Raw genomic sequence first — 23711 nt, 5'->3', positions numbered from 1 at the left:
GCTTATCCAGGTATCGTCATATTTAACCCTGGGTTTTCAGTGTTATGAAGGCGATTCACTTCTCAGCTGGTAACATTACCATAACAACTTCATGCTATCTTCAAGATTAAAAGATTAAGTTTTAAGATCAACAGGTATGAAGTCACTGCCTACTAACCACTTAATAATCTGGAATATAGCATCACCAATCTGTGATGATGCCTCAGACCTCTGTGTACAGACTGTAAGAGGATCTGCTTTCATAATAGCGTCTAAAGCATTTCCCAGATGAGCAACAGTAATAAATATAGATTCTTAGATGCAACTTTAGTGCTGCATTTTCCTGTTGGCTACAAACAATTTCATTACTCTATAAGCATTAATATATGATCTTAAAACCTGTTGACAATTGACTTGTTGATCGAATGCGCAAATTACAATTAAATCTTTAATATTTAATCTTTACTCTCAGACACTGGAACTGCAGATGAACAAATAAAAACTAAAACTGTCTCACGCACCTTTAAATGTTAATGGAATTACAACTGAGTATTAACAGGGAGCATTGATACCCTGTTAATTTACACACTCAGCATTTTTGCCGATTTTCCTTCCTGGCCTCAAATAGGACAGATTTTATGAGTATAGTGCATGTTTTCCACCCTTGGAAAAACTTTTAAAGACACTTTTTAAAGACACTTATACCACTAAATTGTCAGAAGCAGCTGTGTTGCTTTCAGTCTGTACTATGTGTGTAAGCTCCTTATATTTCCAAATCGTATAGTTATATCTTATTTGTAAAATCAGTCAGATCCAACACTTGTGGCTTATTTGGAAAACCTTGTGTTAACCCTGTATTCACTTTTTAGATTTATAATCACCTTCATGAGATAGCTGAGCCTGATTGCTAGAGGTGAGCAGATTGACCCAAATATCCATAGTATTGATACCAACGCTGGTATTGGTAGTGGATCGATACCAGCGCTATAGGACTGATGCTTTGTTTCTATCCTCAGTTCAGTATGTAACCCACTGAATACTGTTAAATAAATTATAATTTGGGAAACTACAAAATAGTTTGAGCCTTTTTTATTTTGAATGTCATTTTGTTATTTTATTTATAGCCCATTGCACATTCAAAGAACAGAAGTTGACCCGAACGCTTGAAAAACTGAAATGTGTGATTTGTTGTATGAACTAATTGTGGAAAGGAAAAATCACAGTCATTTAGCAGTCATTGATAATGTGTTCAGAATTTAGAAATGCATTGTTCAGTTCATAAACTGAATAACAAACACAGATACATTGTATATACAGAGCTAAACTGTGTAACTGAGCCACTTTGCCAACTTTTAAACGATTCTTTATTTATTTAGTGTTCCTCATTGTCCTTTTACTTTATCATAGCTTATGCAGCTTCACAATAAAAGATTACCACTGATAAAATAATCTTATAATCTGCCACAAACTACAAAAAGCAAAACCCAACACAAATTTAGTACTACTGCTAACTACTGGCTGCTAAGTCAAAATATCTAAATACCACTGTCATATTTATCTGTATTACCTAGAGTCCAGATTAACACTAAATAAATATTTTTACCTAGCAGATTCATCATAATATTCTTTTGGCTGCTCCCTTTAGGGAGTCTCCACAGCAGATCATCATCCTCCGTCTCACCTTATCCCCAGCATCCTCTTGTGTCACACCAACACTCGGCATGTCCTCTCTCACTGCATGCATGAATCTTCCCTGTGGTCTGCCTCTTTTCTTCCTGCCTGACAGCTCCACATTCAACATAATTTGTCCAATATATCCACAATCCTTCCTCTAAATGTAAACCCACTGTCATCAATGACAGGCTGAATTAAATTAGTGAGTGTTAGCACTTCATAGTGTTTACTCTGCAGCTTTTTTGGGCTCATGGAATCTGAACTTATTCCACTTTTTCACATTTTTGGACACTGTTATTTTATTATTTTTAGTTTTCTAACAAAACATATTCAAGTTACAGTTCATTTATGGATTTAGGGTTGGTGTTACAGAGGAGGCTGCTAGGGACAGGGTGAGATGGATGCACACGATCCACTGTGGAACTGAGCTTTAATTTGAGGAGTTGAGCAAAAAAATTGCATAAAATTGCATTGACCTTTACAAAACCACAGCTTCCTATTTCATGAAGAACTGTTTTTTCTTTGTTTATTCCTTTCTAAAAATATATAGATCTATCCGTGAGAGGTATGTGGCTCATCCACTGTGGATTTTTCAATCACAAAATGTTGGTATTGAGGGATTTGTTTTATAAATAAATAGGTAACGTTTCAATACTGCACAAAAAAACAAATATTAGAAGTTATTGGGGAAAGAAAAATTACGTGATCCCCTTGGATTTCTTGCTTTTGTGACTTCCAGCTTTGGGAAACTATGTTTTTAATTTCCTTGAACAACACAGATGTGGTTATTTTTCATGCCAGAGTACGGGCAGTATTGGCCAGAATATGGCCCAGAAGTGTAGCCAATTAATTTAAATGTGAACTAGGCTTTATAAATGCAAAAGGAAATTGCATTGCAATAATTAAACCTGTAAGATAGCATTATAAATTAAAGGACAATGCAGAGCAGCTGTAATGGTTCAGCTTGCGGCCTTTTACATTTCCTAGAAGATTTAATCATTTCCTGTGACTCACTAAATACTTTAATGTCTGTGAAAACAGCCAGTTCGCCTGCGCGGGTGTTAGTGAATATGGCATAAGGTGAAACTAAGCAATTAGAGTCAAGGAACTGCATAGGCAGGTAAAATGGCTCACTCTGCTCACATCATACACGCCTCACGTCACATACTTTCCCAACTTAGTGGTCTATCTATGCTGCAAAATTTCCCATCTATTTCTCTGGCTTTTTAGGTTTTTGGCTGATGTTTCAACCCCTCCACCACTCGTATGTCTACCTGTGAGCAGCTGTCTGACTGAAGAGGGAGCAGCATTAGTCAGTAATATAATCCAGCGGTGTATTTACTTTAAATTTAATGAAGGCTTTCAGATTGTCATATTAGAATTGGAAAAGTCCAACTAGTGGCAAAGTTTTCCAGCGACAGATTTAATATTATATTATTTCAACAATAACCACACAGCATGTGGAACTAGAGGCAAGGAGCTGACTTTAACTTCAGCATCACTTTATAGGATTAAATAATGGCGGCCGATGTTTTCTTTCCTATCTCTTTGTGCCATATTGTGTGTGTGTGTGCGTGTGTGCGTGTGTGTGTTTACCCAAATAGGGAGGTCAGTATCAAAGCTGCCAGAGGTGCTGCGGTACTCAGTGGGATAGATGAGGGAAAACGATCGGAGTGTGTGCTCCAGAAGACTGCAGGCGAGTGTGTACGCCCGTTTGCAGCGCAGACGCACACACACACGCAAGATCCGCTCCAGGTCGCCTTGATATTTTAACATCTGTTTGCCATCCACACGGGTTACCTAATGAGAGAACACACACACACAGGAGTACATGAACACACAGGCAATTCACTGGAGAGTTGTGTCTTAAATATTGAGGTTCTCCAGTAAATCGTAGCGTCTGGCGCGCTCCCACTCACGGTAAGCTCTCAGGAGCAATAAAACAAACCTGAAAGAGTATCAATATTTTCTGGTTACCAATAAAGCTCTTTGCAATTTATGACTGTGCAGGGTGTATGATGCAAAAAAGGTCTTTTGGCTGTATTTCTTTTTTCTTTTTTTTTGGTTCTCACAATGTCACAACTATAGCCTTTTAAATTTAAAAACAGATAAACACACCAGCCGGTTTCGTACGTTTTCAGTGTTTTCCACTGAAGCATCCCCAGTGTGCAAATCACTCAAGCAGTAGTGAAGAAAATTAACTTCTCTTAAAGCAAACAGCCATTTCTAGATTCACAATAAAGCCTTGTATTGTTATAATCAGTCACACGCATTACGTTTTTAGGAGTGTGTGTGTCCTTCTCTCACCTCAGAGAGCAGCTGGAGATTCCACAGCAGCTCCTTATCCAGCTCATCTTCACTCTGCAGCTCCTCATCTACAGACACACACACATAAACAAGCTGAATTATGTACTTCACTGCTCCCCAGACAGATCAAGCTCCTACTGTCGAATTTTGGGATCAAAATTCACTTGTTTGGCCATGTGAGCTGCATAGCTGGCAGCCTATTATTTTACCTGTATAAAATGCATCTAAAGCTGTTTTAACTAACTTAACTAATGTTAATTAATAATCACTAGTATAGTTTTTTTTATTAATCTGCTTGACAAAAATATTATTTTTACCACTTTGAGGATCTTATGGTCCAAAATTTAGAACTCAGCTTAAAGTGCTGCTTACTCTAGCATAGTATGTCAAGTCTTGTTAAAGCGTTGGTCTAATTTTGACGTATTATGCAAAAGTGGGCACGTGAGTGAAAACAAGTAAATAACACACTTTGTTGTCAATGATAGCCAGTCAAAGCCATCTCTCAAATGTTATGTTACACTTTATTACATTTAATTTAAGTTAATGAATATACTTCTTCAGATTATTGGTGCCCCCTTGGAGGTGATGGTGATAGTCAACTGAGCCACCCTGTCATCAGGGTACAACATGTGAGTCATTAAGGCTCCTTTGTGAGGCACTGTCCCCACCATGCCATCATGCAAGTTGTTGAGGTGAGACAAATCAGAATTTGAATGAGGGCTTCATCACCTGGACAAGCTGATAGCTGGTCTCAAACTTCTATTCAATAACGGTCGTTCACAGGGAACATGCTTGCCTACTTCTCCTTATAAAATGGAACTTTGGCATCCTCGAAAGAGTCTCCTTTCTCCTTTAATGTGCACACCTGAGTCTTATATTGTTGAAGTGGCTCCTATGTTACGCATCTGTAGAGTGGTTGTTTGGCTTCTCCGATGTATGCACTATTTAACAAATTTATTAGACTACTGCCATCACTAAATCTACAATCTCATGTTGTAACACCCCACAGGCATGGAAAATTATGCAAATTGGTCCTTGTAAAGGAGTGTAAAGCTTTATATGCAAACTGAAATGTCTTCAAGTTGCAGGTTAAGGTAACTATGAACGTGGAGACAGGAGCCAGAAGACCAATAAAACTTTCAAGTAAAACAGCTGTTCCGATGTATATCACAAGGAAACTTTCCCTCCAAACTGCACATGTCACACATACTATTAACATTTTCTCATTTTAAGTTCATGAAATGAAAGCTGTCAACTAGCATTTAAAGAAGTGGGCACTTTTAAAGTCAAACTTCTATCTTCACTTATTTCCCAGAGTCCACTAAAGTGATTTTGCATGATTCGCAGTTCAAATTCCCCCCTTGTCTATCTTATGCTGGGCCTTGGCGCCACCTCTGAGTTCATCCACTGTCTGAAACCAAGCATTTAGAGCAGTCTGAAGTCTGAGCTTTTGACTCACAGGGATTACTTGTACATACACTGACCTCATTATGTGAAATTTTGGCCAACATACTTTTTCCAGGCCTGCCCAAGCTTTTGCATACAACTGGGCTGACCACATACATGAGCCAAGTCTCAAAGTTAATTCACGCAGTTTCTAATTTCTTTCTAATTTCCCTTAAATTTGTCCCACTTAGACACCACCAGTTGCTAAAGAATACTACTGTTAGAGAAAAACACTTGCTTTTTACAATTTCACTTTAAATTCTCTTATGACCTCATACGGTGTCTTATAATACCTCCTAATTGCTTTGAGATCATAAATGAACTAACAGTTTTCTACAAATTAAAGAATGAAGATTTTTATTTACTTTGCAAACTGCAGGTTTCATTTATCACTGAATGAATTCTGAATTAACTAGTTTAACGCTTATTGGAACAGCCTTAATGCAAACAGAGTTACATTACTACACACACACACTGAACTGTTGCACAGTTATACTGACTGTCAGTAATGTGGGAGATGATGCTGCAGCAGTGGGGGACAAACAGTCGGAGAGACTCGGAAGGATGACACTGCAAACAGAAACACATGTGCACATCCAGAAAGTACACACATAGATATGCACACATACATTTAGATGCCCAAGCACAAACACAAATACATGCATAAGATCACAAACAGTAAACCATCAAAATGAGGCCATAACATAGTAAATATGCATGTAGCTAAATTGAACATGTTAGTGGAGAAAAACTGCATTTTCCAACATCTTAAGCACATGAAATCTTTGTTTGACATTCTTTAATTATCTTGAATGAAAACCTTCACATATTGTATAAAATGGAAATTGAGAAGAAGAGCTAAACATATACGTACCTTGGCTGCAGCTCTGCACATGTCAGCCACCATCCTGCCTGACACGCATGTCTCGAAGATGTTTGAGGTGGCAAAGTTAAACACTTTCTGCAATGCAACCTAACGCAGAGGAAGGATTTAAGAAGATCGAGTGATGTACTTTATTACTGCTATTTTCATTTATTTATTTAGGGACAAATATTAGAAATAAACATCATTTCTCAATTAATAACCATCAAATGAGACACTTTATATGGTAAAGTAGAGACTAAAACAATATAGAAACTCCATTCATCCCCTTTGAGCAAGCACTTGGCAACAGTGAGATAAAAAGACTCCCTTTTAACAGGAAGTGACCTCTGACAGAACCAGGCTCATAGAGCGGCAGCCTTCTGTCAACATTGTTGAGACATCCAATTCTCTGTCTGCACTTATAGTGTAACTAAGGGATGGATCAGGGTCACATGATCAAGCCCTAGCTATTAAGTATAATTATAAAAGTCTGCCTCATCTGATAGGATCTGGTACCATGGGAGAGAGGAGAGCTGGAAACTAGGACTCACAAGTAAGCCTGCAGTCTGACAATGAAATGCTCTACTGGGATAACACGACACTATGAGGTCTTTTAAGTACAGCAGAGCTTGGTCACTCTGTGGGTTTTGTATGTGAGGGGAAGGATATAAACTAAATCCTGGATTTTCAACCTGCTCTCATTCTCAGTGGAGTTGTGGTGGTGTGTCTCAGTTACACACAAGGTGTCCTTGTGGTGACACAAGGTTATGGCATTAGAGAGATGGAGGCTGTTACTCATGTTTTTCAGTGGGTACGTTTGCTGTAGTGAGGAAGTGTTATCTAAACCTCACCAGTGAGTGAAAGTTAAAAACAAGTGGAAACAAGTGGAATTAAAGTGACACAAAGGTGCAAACAAGCTGCAGACAATGGTCTCCTGGCTAATAAACCTGTGGCTTATGCCCCACCGCCGTCCCTCTTTTGAGGTCTCTGAGAAAGGACTGTTAACGTCTCTCGGGGGCAATGCATCAAGGCACCGATGCCAAAAGTCACCTTGTGCGTAATGGTGAGACGCAGGTGGCATCTGAAAATGGCATCATTTGACGTCCTGAGATGGGAATGCATCAGGACTTTACAGGAAATCAGTGAAAAGAAGCTGATATTGAAGAAATAGGATCATCTCTTTCCATTGTCTGTCAGTACTCTCCATGCTGCGTTGCTACATTTTGTATCAGTGGGAGGCTTTTCAAAAAGCTTTTAGAAAAGCCTGATAATAAGGAATTATAATAGTCAAGCCTTGATGTATTAGATACATGGACTAGTTTTCCAGCAGCACTTAAAGACTGTATGCGTCAATCTCTGACAACAATGCACAGATAAGAGAAGGCACTCAAAAGCCTATTTTTTTTTGCGAACCATATATGCTAGTTAAAAAATGACTCCAAGCTTTTGCATAGCAGTAGAGGAGGCCAAGGTAATGTCATCCTGAGTAAATCTGGTTTTAGGGCCAAATACAATAAGTTCTGTTTTCTCTGAATTTCGAAGCAGAAAATTACAAGCCAAGCCACTAAATTTTCACTGGCTGAACTGTGTGATGTGGCTTCATTGCTAAATATAGCTGGATATCATTTGCATAGCTATGGAAATATGTGCCATGTTAAGGTCAGCAGTCTAAATTAGGAGGTGATAAAGAATTGTTTGGGTAAGGTCAGAGTACTGCGGGGACTGAATTAATAAACTTAATTAAAGAGAGAGTGAAAGCTTTGAAAGTGTTGGTGCGTATTAATGCACTACCTTGTATATTTCCAGCGAGCACTGTGTTAAGATTGTGCTCACAGTGGAGGAAAGGCCCAACTCCACCAGGCTTTCCAAATGAGTCTGAGTATCCGTCTCCATCTCATCTCGTGTCTGTTCCAGGGTACTGCTGTCTATCAGAGCAAAGCACCTGTACAAAGACACACACAAATACACAAGCACACACTTAAAACACTCCGCAGTAATGAAAATGTCAACAGCGCCATGGAGAAAAAAAAAACTGGTGCATTTCAAACAGAGAGACGCATTCGCATTCAGACACTGACAACAAAGCTTTACTAAATGACAGACTTGTTAATGTATCTCTACCTGTCCAGGAACTGCAGAACAAAGTCTTCAAACTCAGCCGAAGCGAAACACAGATCCTTTTCAATCTGTGAGGAAGAAAGGAAGAGATGATTAGTATTTGTAGAATACTACAGTGCGTTATTTTATTGCTTTGTATGTGTGCTTGTCTCGGAAGAAAGCTTTTGAAGTGTAACTCTGACACAGAAAGAGGAGGGTTAACTAAGCAGCTGGCTACCAGGAAAATCCACATCTCAGTTTTTACGCTTTGATTTCTGTAAAGTTTAAAAACATCACGCTATATTGCAATTAGTGACCTTTAAAGGTTCTGGCAGGCAGATTTTGTTGCTGCTGTTGACCTAGCAAGTGATTTCCCCTATTGTCAGTTTTATGCCATGCAACCATTTGTACATTTGGTCTATGAAATATGAAAATTATTTCAGTGCTTTCATCAAACTGTCATTGAGGTAGCAAATAAATATATTTCAACAAATGTAAATTAAGCATTTAAGGTTACTATTATTCAAATTAGGGATATTACAATGCTAATCATAATAATAGTTATTATTCGCTCAATTGAAATGATGTTATTTGTTATATTAATGTTATATTAATACGATGCTACAGTTTTGTAAAATATCCAGCGCTAGTAACTAATTAACGCCTCAGTATTGTATGTAGGTGGCAATATTGTGTCTTATAACACAGGCTGACACCCACTGTACAATAGATGTAAAAAGGAAAAGGGACTGTAAATAGTGTAAATAAAGTGAGTGTTTCTTTTTCTTCAGTTATTATGAGTAGCACAAGAAGAGTATATTTCACTTTTATAGTATCAGTGTCACCTTCTGGCATTAAGCAGCTATTAATTATGACTTTATTAATTATGATTACACTGTTGCTTTAAATATAAAAAATCTTGTTTGTTTTTAATATTATTCATAAGGTAAACATTTATTTCATAATTGCCGTGCAATGATGGTGAAGCATCCAAACGTATGCTCTGGCTAATACGCAATTTAAACAATGGGCTGACTGCTTAGTGCACTGCAGTAAACCGGTCTAATAATGGTGCAAACTCACAGCTCACCAGTTAATTTGCTCCTTAATGCAGTTATCTAGTTATTAGCCAATCACATGGCTATAACTCAGTATATTTAGGCTTGTAGATATGACCAACATGACCGGCGGAAGTTCAAGCTGAGCATCAGAATGGGGAAGAAAGGTGACATGGCTGTTGGTGCAAGACAGACTGCTCTGAGTATTTTGAGAAATTGCTGCTCTGGGTGAAAATACCTTATTGATACCAGAGGTCCGAGGAAAATAGCCACACTATTTTGAGCAGACAGGAAGGGAAAAGTAACTTTAAAGACTGTTCTTACAGCCAAGATATTCAGAAAAGCATCTCTGAATGCATGTCGAACTGTGAAGTAAATGAGTTGCAGCAGCAGAAGACCAGAAGAGTAGGTCCTACTCTGGTCAGCTGTGAACTTTCAAGCGAGGATACAACCAGGAATAGGGTCACTAAAATTGGACTGATGAGTCTCAATTTCCAGTTAGTAGTGAGGTGTACCGAAAGATGAGTTTGGGGAGTATCTCTTGACTTATTCAGTATTTCTAATTTTATGCTAAGTAGTGTAATGGAATGTTTAATATCACGGCATGGACATAATACTCAAACCCATGGTTTAGGTATTTGCAAAATAACAGTAGACTATTTTTGCTTTTGGACAAAATCAAGCTACAATGTTGCAACAGAAAAAAACAACAGAAACATACCGACAAACATATGTCATATGGATCCTCCAAATATTGTAATTCGGTGTAGAAAGGGAAAGTTTTTTCTTCTTCTTTTACTTCTTCTCTTACAAAATAATTGTTGTCTCATTTTGTTAAAATCCCAAAGGTTTAACTTCTAATTGTAGGCGGTTTAAATGCTGTAGTGGATGCCAATTTATCCCAGAGTTTTAAGAGTAAATGCCAAAAGCACAAGATAGCCCCGAGTTACAAAAACTTTTGGCTCATCAATATGTGATTTTAGACTCTCCATTATGTTTAGTTAATCTTTGTTAATATGTATCATGTGCATACCTCTGTGAGATCATTGCGCTGGGAGGGAGCAGACGAACAATCCACTAAAGGCACCAGAGTGGTGAAGGTGGTGATGAACTGGAACGTTATCTGGACAGAGAGACACAGCAGGTGCAACTTATCAATTTACATCATCTGACATGATCACGCTGCATGTTAAATACCTCACCAGATGTCGCTGCAATAACTTTTTCAAATGCACTAATTTATTCTGGTGTGATGGATTAATATAGTCTGAAGAAAATGAGCACACTAGAAGAGGGAACCAATCCATTTTACAATTCAAGCAGAAACTGAAGACTGAACCGCATTAATTGCAAAGTTCTTCAAACCGAGCTATTCATTCCACTTTCAGGAATTATTAATTGGAAAGACCTGAATATGCAACAAAAAATGGGAATTTAATCAGTGAGAGCTGCATTGTCTACTTGTCTAACAATTCTTCTTTATTCCTCATCAACGCATCAATTACTCACCATACACTTGCTAAAGTCATTGGGGTCCACCCCTGGCAGAGAGCCCATAAGCAGTGGGAGCACGTGCACACGGCCCTCTGGGTAATGGTTGTTAGGGGAAACAAGACTGCGAGCCATCCCAATCATGCAGCTGAGGGTGGCAGTGAGGGTGTGCGGCTCAGTCAGGGTCTCCATTGCTGCATAGGTTCTGTTGTACGTGAGACACAAGGATGATAAATAAGACAAAAACAGTTTGGATAAAAGGGACAGTGCATGTTGATTTTCTAAATAAAAGTGTACATTAATTATTATTAATTTTGATTTTTGTGTAAAGCGACAGTGCATGTTAATGGACATCAGTAAAAAAATATGAAATATGAGATAGATATATCTCCACCCTTCCACTGAGACCATTAATCAATGGATCAGCTCCGCTGCTGGATTTTTTCCCCTTATTTCACACCACACTAGGATATGCCGTATTCATCTACCAGCACTTTGCAAATACATTTTTGGTGCAAAATTATTTCTGTTATTACTTTTTATCATGTTTTGAAGAATCAACCAAAGAAATTTGAAAAAATTTTAAAAAACAAAATATTCCACTGAAAAATGGTTACAATAGGTAAAAGGACTGGACTGAAAAAGGGGTGAAAAAGCAAATTTGAAAGACCTTCAGAAGGCCTGAAGAATGACTGCTCAACACCACTGCGCACATCAATTTGGAAATCCCATAAAAAGGTACTTCTATCTAAATATTGAATAATGATCCAGATTTAAGATTTTGTACATTATCAAGGCAAACACTTTGAAACTGTCCATCCAAAGGCATACATCAAGCAAGCAGTACTTGTAACTAATACTGCTTAATTTCCCAAATCAAAACAAATATAACTGCAAACAGTTTCCTATGTAAATAACTTTTTTTCCCAACATTATGCTTTCTTTTTATATTCACTAAAACTTAGACAGCACTTCAAAGTAAGGCAAAGAATGATAAAAAGCAGCAAAAAAAATCATTAATATTAATGATGTTACACCAGCATGTTTTTGACAGTACATCAAAAGGCTTGATGGCTGATATCCATATACTTACTTCTCAAGAACAGGTGGTATGACAAGCTCTGGTGTGAGGAGAGCCAGGTTCTGAAGAGCGTACGCTGCATCTGTACTGTCAGTTTTACTGCAAATCACCAGGAGAGGGCAGATGAACAGTAGTGCACATGCAATGCAGCGACAACAACAACGACACACGTAAACAGCTAATCACAGATGACCTGTCTTTGTCCAGATTAGGCAGAGGCCGAGGAGGCGAAGCGACTGAACTCATTAGCGAGACACAGCAGTTAGATAACTGGCAGGCAATTATTCAGATGGTGTGTTTGTTGGCTGTTTACATAGTTACAACCCAGGGAACATTGATATGATGACTTGAGACACCAAAGCAAACACAATATGACTCATGTATATGTAACACCTTTTGTCTTACGCCAGTTTTAACCTTGCTGTTTGGAGGTTTTAGGGATCCAAAGGCTGACCTGCCGATCTTCATATTAGCTGGACACTTTTGGTAGCTGTGATACTCGAAACAACAGCAGTGTTATCATCAAGATAAAAAGGATAGTTGGAAGATGGAACCAAATCTATTTGTGAACCTGAATTTTGGCTCAAAAAATAAAAGAAAGTCGGGAGAAATTCTCGTCATTAAACTCCGGTGAGCAAGACCATTAATTGGCTCAAACTATGCAACAGACTGCTCACACCAACACCCACAATGACACCTATGGTAACTATTTCTGCACGAGTGGATATCATTTCTATCGGACTTCCCACACAGGGTCGCTTGCACTGTCTTTGTTTTAAATGTCATGTTACAAACTATTTTTACAGAGTGGCTCTACCTAACATCTAATATAATCACTATTTATTCTTTGTGGGGGGGCTTTCCATCAATGCTCATTTGTTTGTTTCCGCTGTTTTGACTTTTTTTTGCTCATAATTTCCTGTTGTACTATTTGTTTGGTGCTTTTTTCGTACGCTTGGCTTTAAAAGCCGCTCGTGTTGTTTTGCTGTGTTTCATGTTCATAGCAATTAGCACAGCTTGATTATTTTCTCGCTTGCTTAATGATGGGGAGTTAATATTTTGTTAGTGTAGTGATCCAGCTGTTAAGAGAAAAATGTCCAGATTTATGGAGAAGTCCCTATATAAGCTTATCAAGTTAAGTCAAAATTAGGAACAGCATGTGAGTGTGTGTATGAGTATGCCTGTATTTACATCTGTACTGTAGCCCTATGCATGCACATATGTATGTATCACAAGTGAACTGTGTAGAAAAGCAGTTTAAAGTGGACCCATTACGCTTTTCCTTTTTTTCTGTCATTTCTACATCATTACAGATGTTCCTATTTAACATAGTCAAAGTTTCAAAAACTGAGGTAAGCACATGTAGTCCCTGGGAGCCAGTGGCTTGGACTTCAGCCTACTCTAAACATCCACTTTGATGCAGCTTTTTTCAGTTCTTGTCTCTCTTTGAAGCCCCCCCCCCTACTTGCTGTTCTTTTGGTTGTAAGGGGCAGCCAATCAGAAGAAGGCATTTAAGCCAAAACAGCTTGTTTCAGACAGTGGATGAACTGAGGGGCAGAACCAAGCTCCAGTATAAGAAAATAGGGGTCATTTTGAATAGTTGATAAAACAACGGTAGTGATAATAATAGCTCCTATTTAAAGCCTTCATTTGGGCTAACAGCCATCAGAGTGCAGTACCTGAACATAGCCAGAAGGGAGGCTCCAGTGAGGCTGCGGGTGAACTCCTGCAGATCCGCATCTGTTAACTGTTGATGCTCAGGGACCAGTGTGATCCAGCAAGGGGAAGCGTGACGTTCCCGGTGCACACGGCGCACAACGCTCGCTGGAAGACGCTGAAGCAGCCTCATCAGTCGAGACTGCAGACACACATTAGACATAAGAATTATCACCCAGAGCCACATTCACAGTCTGCTGTGAGCAGATCTGAGATTTCCTTCTGTTATTAATCTGCTGCGTAAAGAGAGCCAGCCAAGTCCCGAATGACAGGCGATAAATCAAATGAGGAACCGAAGATGGAGTCGCACATAGTGTGTGCATGTTTGCATGCGAGTGAGAGGAAGAGGTTTACCTGCCAGCGACCGTGATTGGATGGATGGTAGAAGGACGCGATGCTGTTGAAGAGGCAGGTCAGCTCTTTCTGTGCAGGGTTTCCTGGTCCACCCTGCAGGGGTATATAAAAGAGCAAAGTAATCAGCTGCAATGAAATGTAAATGTTTTTTCTTACACATTTCGCCAGAAAAATCTAAAGACTGCGTACCAGAAGTGCTGTCACCCACAACACTATGTATCCAATGTCATAGGAGTTGGTAAGATATCGAGGTGACACCATCTGACTGACCCCAACTGGAAGGTTCAGACTTCGTAGGATCCTGGTGAAGATCTATCCAGACATGCACATATACAAACAATAGTTCCACTGCTCTCACACAGCCCATGAGTTCCCAGTAAACCACATTTACGGGAACACTTGTATACAAACATAATTCTGCTAATGACTCACTGTGGGAATATAAGGGGTCCAGTCCACGTAGCCTATGTTATCATTGGCAAGGCGAGCAAACAGGTTCACTAAGTGCTGTAAGAGAACATTAGGCAAACATTCACTGTGAGGACAAAGGATGTTTCCACAAGTGAAGTGTGTCGTCCAAAAAAATGGGAAAAAAGGAGACGAGATGCTGAAGAAGCGAGGAGGAAATGTGCAAAGCCAGGCCACTGTGGCCCATGAGGCTGAATGGAAACCAAAGTGGAAAATCTTATCTGCGCTGAGTGGAAACTGACAATCCTTTAACAACATTTCAATCATTGCCATCGGGAAATGTAGAAATCTGTGTCATTTGGAATTACTCTGCACTTTTAGAAAAATGGAAAGCTGCATGATCCATCACACAATAAATTAAAACTTTTTAAAAAATCTGCTGCTTGGTGTGACAGATTTAAGAAGAATTTTGAGAGGTGGAATTTTCATTAATTTTGACTTCACTGTGGCTTAAAGAATTCCACTTTCAAGCCAGTGAACAGTTTTCAAAACTAAGTGTCAAATGATTTCAGAAAGAGCAAAAAGTGCCTGAAGTATTGAACGCATGTGTGTGTGTGTGTGTTTGTGTCTTACCCCTTCCCAGCTTGGCTGATTTTGCAATGACATCCAAAGATTCATTAATTCATCAAACCACAACCTGAAAACACACACACATGCAGAAAACAGACCATTACATTCACACCCAATGACACACACACCTGAGGCTTTATCCCCCTCATCAATCTCAAGTTCCCCAAAATATGATCTCATTCCCTCCCCCTGTATATTCTGGATGAGAAAGGAAAAAAAAAAACTGAAGTGGAAAAATAGAGTATTAAAGATGATGTATTGTGGAAACTGTGCAGAAAGTACTTATGAATCCAAGAATAAATCCAGACAAATAGTTTGCAAAGGAGTGAATGAACTAAAGAATGCACTGAAGGCTTTGAAGAGGCTTGGTAGCTGGAACATGGCCATGAAGAGTGCAGAGAAAGAGGGGCAAAGATTTTCCAAAAAAAGCAAAATATTAGCAAAACAAAGAGAGCAAGGAAGCACTGCTGATGCAAGAGGAACGCTATTCATTAAAGCTCCCAGGAGCAAAGGTGTAAATGCTTACAGAGCCTGAAAATGTGGCTATGCATTTTGAACATTACAAGAAAAAGCCAAATCCCTTAAATGCTGAGATTTACTAACAAGTTAAACATATTGTACCTCTTTGTGTACCCTTTGTGTCAGCTCTGGCTCTGACAAGCTGTACTTGGAGGATAACACTGTTTCAAACCAGAGCCATTCAAGTTGGCCCACTTACTGGAAGCCCTGGCTGTGTTCCTCCGGGGGCATGATGGTAGGCAGGAACAGTTCCATGTTGCTGATGGCCTTCTGCATGACCACATCAAACACACACAGCAGGGGGCGCCACTCATCCAGCATCTCTTTGGTGGATGATGCAGGGAAATACCTAAGAAAAATCATTAAAAGATACGCAGAAACACACATATAACAAAGATAGACGTGAGCACAAATAGATGCAGACAAGCAAAGATGGCTAAAGGTGCAAATAGACACAATGATCTACAGTACATAGCTCAACTGAAGATCAAAGCAGCACATTATCTGCTGCCCAAATTATATGATCACAGAGGATGAGACTTACAGTCTGCAGCTTTTGATCAAAGCTTTCAAAATGTGGTCCACGGAGCTGCAAATAAGCACAGAGAGGAGTTGTGAGTGTGTGTGTGTGTCTCAGCTATGCTGTGAGATCCACATGTCCTCATCAGGAATAAACAAACCTTCAACATTCAGACCACAACTCAGATTTGTACCAGCTGTGACTGCAAGGCTGGTATTGTTTTCTCTTTATGAGTTTGTGTGTGACTGTGTGTGTCTGGCAACAGATTATGTCACATACACAACAGCATCGCAACCAAGCAATACACGGTAACAAAACATAACAGGTATGTACATAACATCCGAACAAAGCCTCGCTTTGGTGATGGGTGTGGTCATAGTGCGGTCTGATTACAAGTCAGTACTTTTTCAAAGCATTAAAACAGAACCCAAATCTAAATATAAAATATTTAAAACAGTAAAGCAGGAAGACCTTTGATGGTGATTACACAGATTCACACAGCTGTAAGTTTCCAGTGCGGCCACTGGGTGAATTATAAGGAGTGATACTGCTTTTTAATGGAATGCAATATCCACTCCTGAGACACTTAATTCTTTGTGGTAAAGATTTAACAAGGTGCTGGAAACATTCTTCAGAGATTTTGGTCCATATTAACATGATAGAATCACACGGCCGCTGCGGATTTGTCGACTGCACATCCGTGATGTGAATCTCTTGCTCCACATCCCAAAGGTGCTCTATTGGATTGAGTTCAGGGACTGTGGAGGCCATTTGAGTACAATGATCTCACTGTCACGTTCAAGAAGCCAGTTTAAGAGGATTTGAGCTTTGTGGTATGGCATGTTGTCCTGCTGGAAGCAGCCAAGATGGGCTACACTATGGTCACAAAGGGAAGAACATGGTCAGCAACAATACTCAAACAGGCTGTGGTGTCTCATCGATCCCCAGTCGGTACTAAGGGGCCCAAAGTGTGCCAAGAAAACATCCTCCACAACATTATATCACCATTCTGCCCTCTATATGACACAGGGCAGAATGGATCCATGCATTCATGTTTTTTATGCCACCTGAATGTTGCATCAGAAACTGCGACTCGTCAGATTAGCCAACGTTTTCCTAATCTTCTTTGAGCCTGTGCAAATGTAGCCTCAGTTTCCTGTTCTGAGCTGAGAGGAGTGACATTGGGTGTGGTCTTCTGTTGCGTACAGTACTTTCTTTGCGATGAGTGAATTTGAGTTGCTTTTGGAGTCATTCTCCTCTGCGCTCTGGTACCAATAATTCATTTTCAACCAGAGAATTGCCATTCACTGTCTTTTTTCTCTTTTTCAGACCGTTCTCTGGAAACCTCAGAGATGATTTTGTGGGAAAATCCCAGTAGATCAGCAGTTTCTGAAATACTTAGACCAGGCCATCTGGCAACACCAACCATGCCAGTTTCTAAGTCACTTTTATCACCTTTCTTCCCCATTCTGATGCTTGGTTTGAACCTCAGCAGACTGTATTGGTCATATCTACATGCCTAAATAGATCGAGCTGCTGCCATTGGATTACCTGATTAGATAATTGGTGTTAAAGAGCAGTTGAAGATGTGTATCTATCAAAGTGGCCGGTTAGTAACTGGTGCAAATGGAGTGAAAAGCCGTGGCTACAGTCTATGTTCTTTAGGAAAAATTTCTTCATGTCAACCACACAAGGATGTTACTGGTCCAGCACAATACCTCAGTAAAACAACTGTGATGCTGGTAGGGTACTGTAGTTATGATCAGTGTAGTCTATTAATGTAGAATATATACCTGTAGGCCAGAAACCACAAAGAGTCTAATCTGGCCCACTGGATGACTTTGCAGAGTGTAAAAAGTACAGAGATGGAAGACATCATTTTAGGATTGTCACTGTATGGATGTTTATCTTGAGAATAGTTCTCTGGAGTGTTAATGTCAAAGCTGGAGGGTCGAAGTCTGTTGACTTTTGTAGGCTTACTACCAAAAAAATAAATTACACATTGCCTACAACACTACACTGGTTAAATCAAGTGGTTTAACTTACAGTAGTCTTTGTTTGTAACTACAACAAACTGTTCAGTGTGTACTTGCAGTTCTTTAGAAAGGGAAAAAATATTTTTTTAATAGGTGATTATGAAAAGGTTTTAGGAGCCTGGCCAATGTGGGATAATCTTGGGCTGGAAGAAGCCAGTTGCCTAAAATGAGTTTGATACCTTCGGTTCAGAGAGCCCAGCAAGCTGTTTCTCATTGTTTCTACTCCCTCACCCTTTTTCCCAGTCATGGATTAGGCCTAGTCCTAGACTAAAGGAGAAATACAATGAAGATCTCATTTGAAAAAAAGGATTTATTCTAGGATTAGGCATAATCCATGTCTCAGAAACTGAGCCTTTGAGTTTGCCGGTTTGCTGGTTTTGTGTTTACTGTTGTAAGTAGCTTCATATTTAACACACAGACATGAAAGTAGCATCAATCTTCTCATGTCATTTTTGGCAGGAAAGAAAACAGGTTTCCTACTGTGTACGCATTCTTCTTTAATTCAAAACACATATCTTGATACTGCACTTTACCATATGTCACAACAGCTACAATTAAATATAAAGCTTCATACTTAGGGAACCAGATGAGCCCAAGGTGCTCGGTTTTGGAGTAGAAAACCCTCTCGTAGAGATCATAGAGCGGCCGCCACGGCAGCTGGAGGTCATCCCGTGATAGAAGTTCTTTCTTCCTGTTTGAAAAAGAAGTCCGTTATCAGCTGTCTGGCCTATTTATAATGCTTTTACAAGGGTCCTGGTAGGTTATTAGATATTTAAGCCTCTAATAATAATGTCATATTGAAGTGAAAGACCACAGGGCGTCTGAAAGAGTCTGTAATCGTGGAGAAAATGAGTCACTGCCTCACAGGCTGCACTCAGCATGATGACTGCCATCTTATTGGCATGTATGCAAACACAACGCTGTGATTCTTTGTATTCAATAATGCATAAGTGGACTGACAGCAGCAGGCATTAGTAATTTGCAGGCGTAGATTCACTTGGTATAAAATACTCATGATCCAACATTCATAACACTCCACTGAGAAAAAAATTTGACATTTTTAAGATCTAGCAGTGGGCATAATTGGGTTTCTGCAGGCTAACCATGCATTGACTTTACTTTTTGTTGTTTTCTTTTAAACACCTTGTTAAGCTTTTAGATTGCACAGTAATAGTGTGCCCCTTATGAGAACTCTAAGCTTAAAAAGGAGCAGTTTTTTTAATCCTCCTGAGAACTTCCACTTTGCTCTCTTTGTGCTTTTGTATTACTTTGCTCTTTGTAAAATCACAGTTTTTAAGGGATTGAACCTCAGAAATAGGTTGAGAGTCTGTGCAGTTGAGAATGTGCATGATTTCCACAACCTCTAAATCCTCCCCACTTATTCATCTAACAACGATGGAACAAACTCTCAGTTGGGAGATGTGAAAAATGAAGGAAAGAAGAGACAATCGGGAAAATGACGGCGAAATCCAAAAGACGAGAAAAAAAAAAGCAGCCTTTTGAGACCTGATGCTCATCTCTCAGCTTTGAAACCTGGCACTTCATATACGCTTAGCCCAGATCTTTCTCTTTTCATCTAATGGAAAACACTCAGACAAATGACGTCTACATTAAGAGGTTGTTTTGTGATGGATGTGAAAATCCTGAAAACAACTGGTGACAAATGGGAAGTGATTAATGTGACCGTCTTGGAGAAAACCCTACTGTCGCTGGAGAAGTGACAAATTTGATCTGAGAGACAAAAGCATCGCTTAAAGAGTAATAAATGTTAAGCCAGCATGCTTTATTGTCCCTTGTACTTACTTTCAGAGTGTCTTTGAGTGCATTTGTGCGTGTAAGGAAATTTAAACTTCCGCTCTATGGTTGTAAGATATTAACACAATATACCAACCAAGTATCAATATTTTACGCTACTTTAAACTTCCACTTGACATTTCAGAGGATGATCTGGCATTTATTGGCATCTGGGAAACACATAAGAGCATAGGAGATATTTTGCAGAGATCCTTTGTTGTTATACATTGTGACAAAGGGCAGATTTAACTTCTATATTTTCAGTTTAAATGTGTGATTTTATACCCAATGGGTGAAAATTTTGAGCTTATTTATTATTATTTATTTTTTTAAATAAATGATTTGTGATTCGGGTTCAGGCTCAGACACAGATGCAGCATTTTCTAAAATGATTTGGTTTGATTCCCCCCGGGTCTGCAAATGATTTGACTCATCAAATGACTGTGTTACAAATGGCATACAAGTAAGTGCAAAATTTCACTTTAACATGTCACGCCACTTGTGGTGCATTGATGTTTACCAATCGTATGGCTTTCTGTTCTCATTTTACTAAAAGGAAGGAAAAGAGAGGATCATGCAGAGGAGTTAAGCTTTCTCCTCAGCGTGATGGTGGCTTTCATCGCCATAAAAATGCTGTACAATACTTATATATGTATTTCTGGTTTATTTATTATTTTATTTATCACTTATTTTACTGTGCAGCATTGCGTCTATTCTTCTTTCCATCTAGGCCCTGAAATTCGTCTTCCCATGCATTGCATCATGGATAATTCAGGCTTTAGGTTTTTCCAAGAAAGTGTTAAATATAAATGAATTAAATAATAAATAACTAATTTTTAAGTTTTGAAAAATGATCTTTTTTCTGAGATGCAATTTGTAATTGCCATCACACATGAGTTCCCTCCTAATACGTGTTCATGAAGGCAAAAGGTCTGTCGACAGTTAAATTCATCATAACTCGTTTAATTTCGAACCAATATCCAGCTCGTTCTGTTTGGTATTTTTTCTGAGAGGATTTTATGATTTACCATGACCCCCTCACCCCAACATCCCCGTTTAAATTCGTGTACATTTGCATTCACACCCACTTGAGAAGCTGAATGAGCAGCCTGGCATAGCTCTGCATCATGTGTGGCTCCAGGTTTGGGAGCGTGACCAACTCATAGAGCAGCTTGATGAAGAGGATGTGGTCATCTTTGCTGAACCTGCGGCCGTACAGCTTCAGAAACCTAAGGGTGAGAGAGGACACTGAGCAAATAGGTGATCACTTCCTACTTCCTACACTTAACCTATATTCTGAAACAGTGAATAGGCTTACACAGCTACAGTGTACGACTGTCTCAACACTAAACCTAATCTATTGAACTTGAGTTTATGCCAAGTCACACAGTGAATTAAGGTTCGGCCTTTAATTAAAGTTATAAGGCAGAACACTATGCCCTGATGTCCTCTTAAGGCAGACAGGTCAATAACACCAAGTAGCTGCTTCTTTAAATGCTTTTGTGCACTAATATTCCTGGAACTCCAGACTTAAGAATACAGCAAAGGACACTTTTAAAGTTTTTCCACCTCTAACCACAGACAGATTGCAGTCTATTTCAAATGTAACAATCAAATGTACTATCTGATGAACTTTGCTTAACTCTGTCACAATTTTATTTTAAGATGCAGGCAATTGTTAAGCCCACTGTTATGAATCTTTGGCTATGGGTTAAGTTACCTTTGGGTAGTCTAAATCATACGCCAACCTTGCTTCAGTACTTACGAGAAAAGTTTCCTGGACCAGAAAGCGACCCCGGGCCACAGCTCTCTGAGGAGGACAGCTCTGCACAGGTTCGCTTTGATCTCCGCCAACAGTTCCGTGGCCTCCCGGTCCAACCGGTCAGAGTAAGGCAGCAAGCCATTATACACAATCTCCTTCTGAGGAATAAACTCAGCCATATCCCTGCCCACAGTCATTTCCGCTGTCATACAAGTCACTTTTCTGTTGAAACTGTGTGTAAAATGGTAAAGAAAACCTTTTTGTTGTGCCTCCTGGGAAGTGCGCAGCCGAAGTTAGTGGGCATAATCCGCTGTGTCCAGAAGCCGGGCGGAAGGCAGGCGATCACAGAGGAAAGTATGTCACGCTAATTGAGCCGGGCTAAGCCCTGAGCGCAGAGGGGGCCGGTTTCGCTCAGGCTTGCAGTGCCGGGCGCTTTGTCAACTCTCACTTCACACCTCATGGTTGCCCGGTCGCCTTGGGCACATGGGTGGGGGAGCAGTAGGGTGCGTGCGCTGAGCGTGACGCACGGCAGGGGTTTGATGGAAATGAGGTGCTACCGGTTGCTAGAAATTGCGCATTACTCTGAGGTCAAGCTTTGATTTCAGCACCACCGAGTCTAATAACAGAGGCCTTTGATATATGAAGACCTTCATGCACACTGTGTAAATGACTCGGATTCATTCAGAAAATCGTCACTCTGGACTACAGATCCCAGAAGCGTGCGCGTTGCAGGCTAATCTGCAGAATATCTGATAAATGGATTAATGCTGTCCTGTTTTACTGACCTGTAGAGCTACTGACCTCGCAGTGATTGTTACTGAGATAAACAAAGGGTTGCACTCTGTCAGATGAATCAGCACCTATCTATCTGCATGCTACACACTTATTTAACTAAGCAGAAATGAGCTCATATATAAATAAAGGACAGTCTTTAACAAGTCTCATCATATCATTCATGCCTACCTTTTCTGTCTTATGACACCTTTATCCCCAACCTTTTCCATTCTTGCTTCACTGTGCACCCGTCCATGTAAATCCTTTTCCTTTAAGCCCATGTAATTCTCTGACCACTATGCTTAGAGTGGGGCGGCAATTGCAGGTCATTGTCTGGCTTGCCTGGCACTGAAGTTTCTGCTCACAGCAAGGACTTAGACTATAATGCAGAAGCCCTTTCAGTTCTCTGGTCTAGTTACTGTTGGAGAAATGGGGCAATTGCTGCAACACCACCTCGCTTTTGTTAAGCTGCCTGATTGCATAAAGTGCCCTGTTTCTCATCCTGCCTCAATCTTATTAAAGGTCTTCTTGTTGTTTTCAGTACTACCTTCTGGCGATAGCCCCTGCAGCCTTCAATCAGTTTTTTTTGAGACCATAGTGGATGCCCTCTTTAAAACTATTTTCTCCCCATACACACAGTGTAAGACTAACAGAGTCAGGACTTTGAGACAGATCCCAGAACAGAGTGTGCCTTCCGCACAGCATATCACTCCAAGCGTGTCACGCTAGACTCTGCCAAGTAATCTCACCCAACTCTACCTTTTTCTATCCCCTCAGATCTTATTACTTTTGGGCTTTTTCTGACTCCCAGAGCAGTGACAGCACCTGCTTTCACTGTCTCCGTCACTGAACCACTTCCAGGAAGAAACATGGTCTCTGTTCTTATTTGTTCTCCGCTGTGATGTTTCTAGGTATCTGGAAATAGAAAATTTGTTGGGATTTTGTGTGAGTGTGTTTGTATGGGCACAGGCGCATGCATGTGTGCACACACATCTGTGAGATTCATTAGTCCACAAGTGGAGTGTACAGATGGAAAATGTGATTCGGGATGATGATGCCTTTTTGACTCAGCAGGGAGAAGACCAAACAGAGAGAGATCCCAGCCGAAGTAGATGTTTTTGTATTCCATCAGTTTTCTCATAGCTCACAATCTTCTGCACACAGCACTTCCAAAAGCACACACATGCAAACACACACGCA

General features: G+C 39.8%; 1 protein-coding gene across 1 annotated transcript in view; it reads right to left on the bottom strand.

Annotated features, from left to right (window-relative positions):
• The window catches only part of LOC120737947 (proteasome activator complex subunit 4B-like), a 48270-nt gene extending 24586 nt beyond the window's left edge, over positions 1-23684 (bottom strand). Inside the window, exons 1-19 of the mRNA XM_040038899.1 lie at positions 21741-23684; positions 21064-21204; positions 18756-18872; positions 16170-16214; positions 15825-15974; positions 15110-15173; positions 14501-14575; positions 14258-14380; positions 14069-14161; positions 13678-13856; positions 12011-12097; positions 10936-11122; positions 10460-10549; positions 8393-8457; positions 8063-8213; positions 6281-6379; positions 5907-5976; positions 3961-4028; positions 3250-3453 (exon numbers count right to left, since the gene is read on the bottom strand). Of these exons, the coding sequence (XP_039894833.1) occupies positions 3250-3453; positions 3961-4028; positions 5907-5976; positions 6281-6379; positions 8063-8213; positions 8393-8457; positions 10460-10549; positions 10936-11122; positions 12011-12097; positions 13678-13856; positions 14069-14161; positions 14258-14380; positions 14501-14575; positions 15110-15173; positions 15825-15974; positions 16170-16214; positions 18756-18872; positions 21064-21204; positions 21741-21946 (2214 nt within the window). The 5' untranslated portion in view covers positions 21947-23684. The remainder of the gene's footprint in view (positions 1-3249; positions 3454-3960; positions 4029-5906; positions 5977-6280; positions 6380-8062; positions 8214-8392; positions 8458-10459; positions 10550-10935; positions 11123-12010; positions 12098-13677; positions 13857-14068; positions 14162-14257; positions 14381-14500; positions 14576-15109; positions 15174-15824; positions 15975-16169; positions 16215-18755; positions 18873-21063; positions 21205-21740) is intronic.
• Between the last annotated feature and the right edge of the window lie 27 nt (positions 23685-23711).

This window comes from Simochromis diagramma, unplaced genomic scaffold, assembly GCF_900408965.1.
Source record: "Simochromis diagramma unplaced genomic scaffold, fSimDia1.1 OVJJ01000402.1, whole genome shotgun sequence".
Lineage (NCBI taxonomy): Eukaryota > Metazoa > Chordata > Actinopteri > Cichliformes > Cichlidae > Simochromis > Simochromis diagramma.
This window is presented reverse-complemented; position numbering and strand designations above follow the sequence as displayed.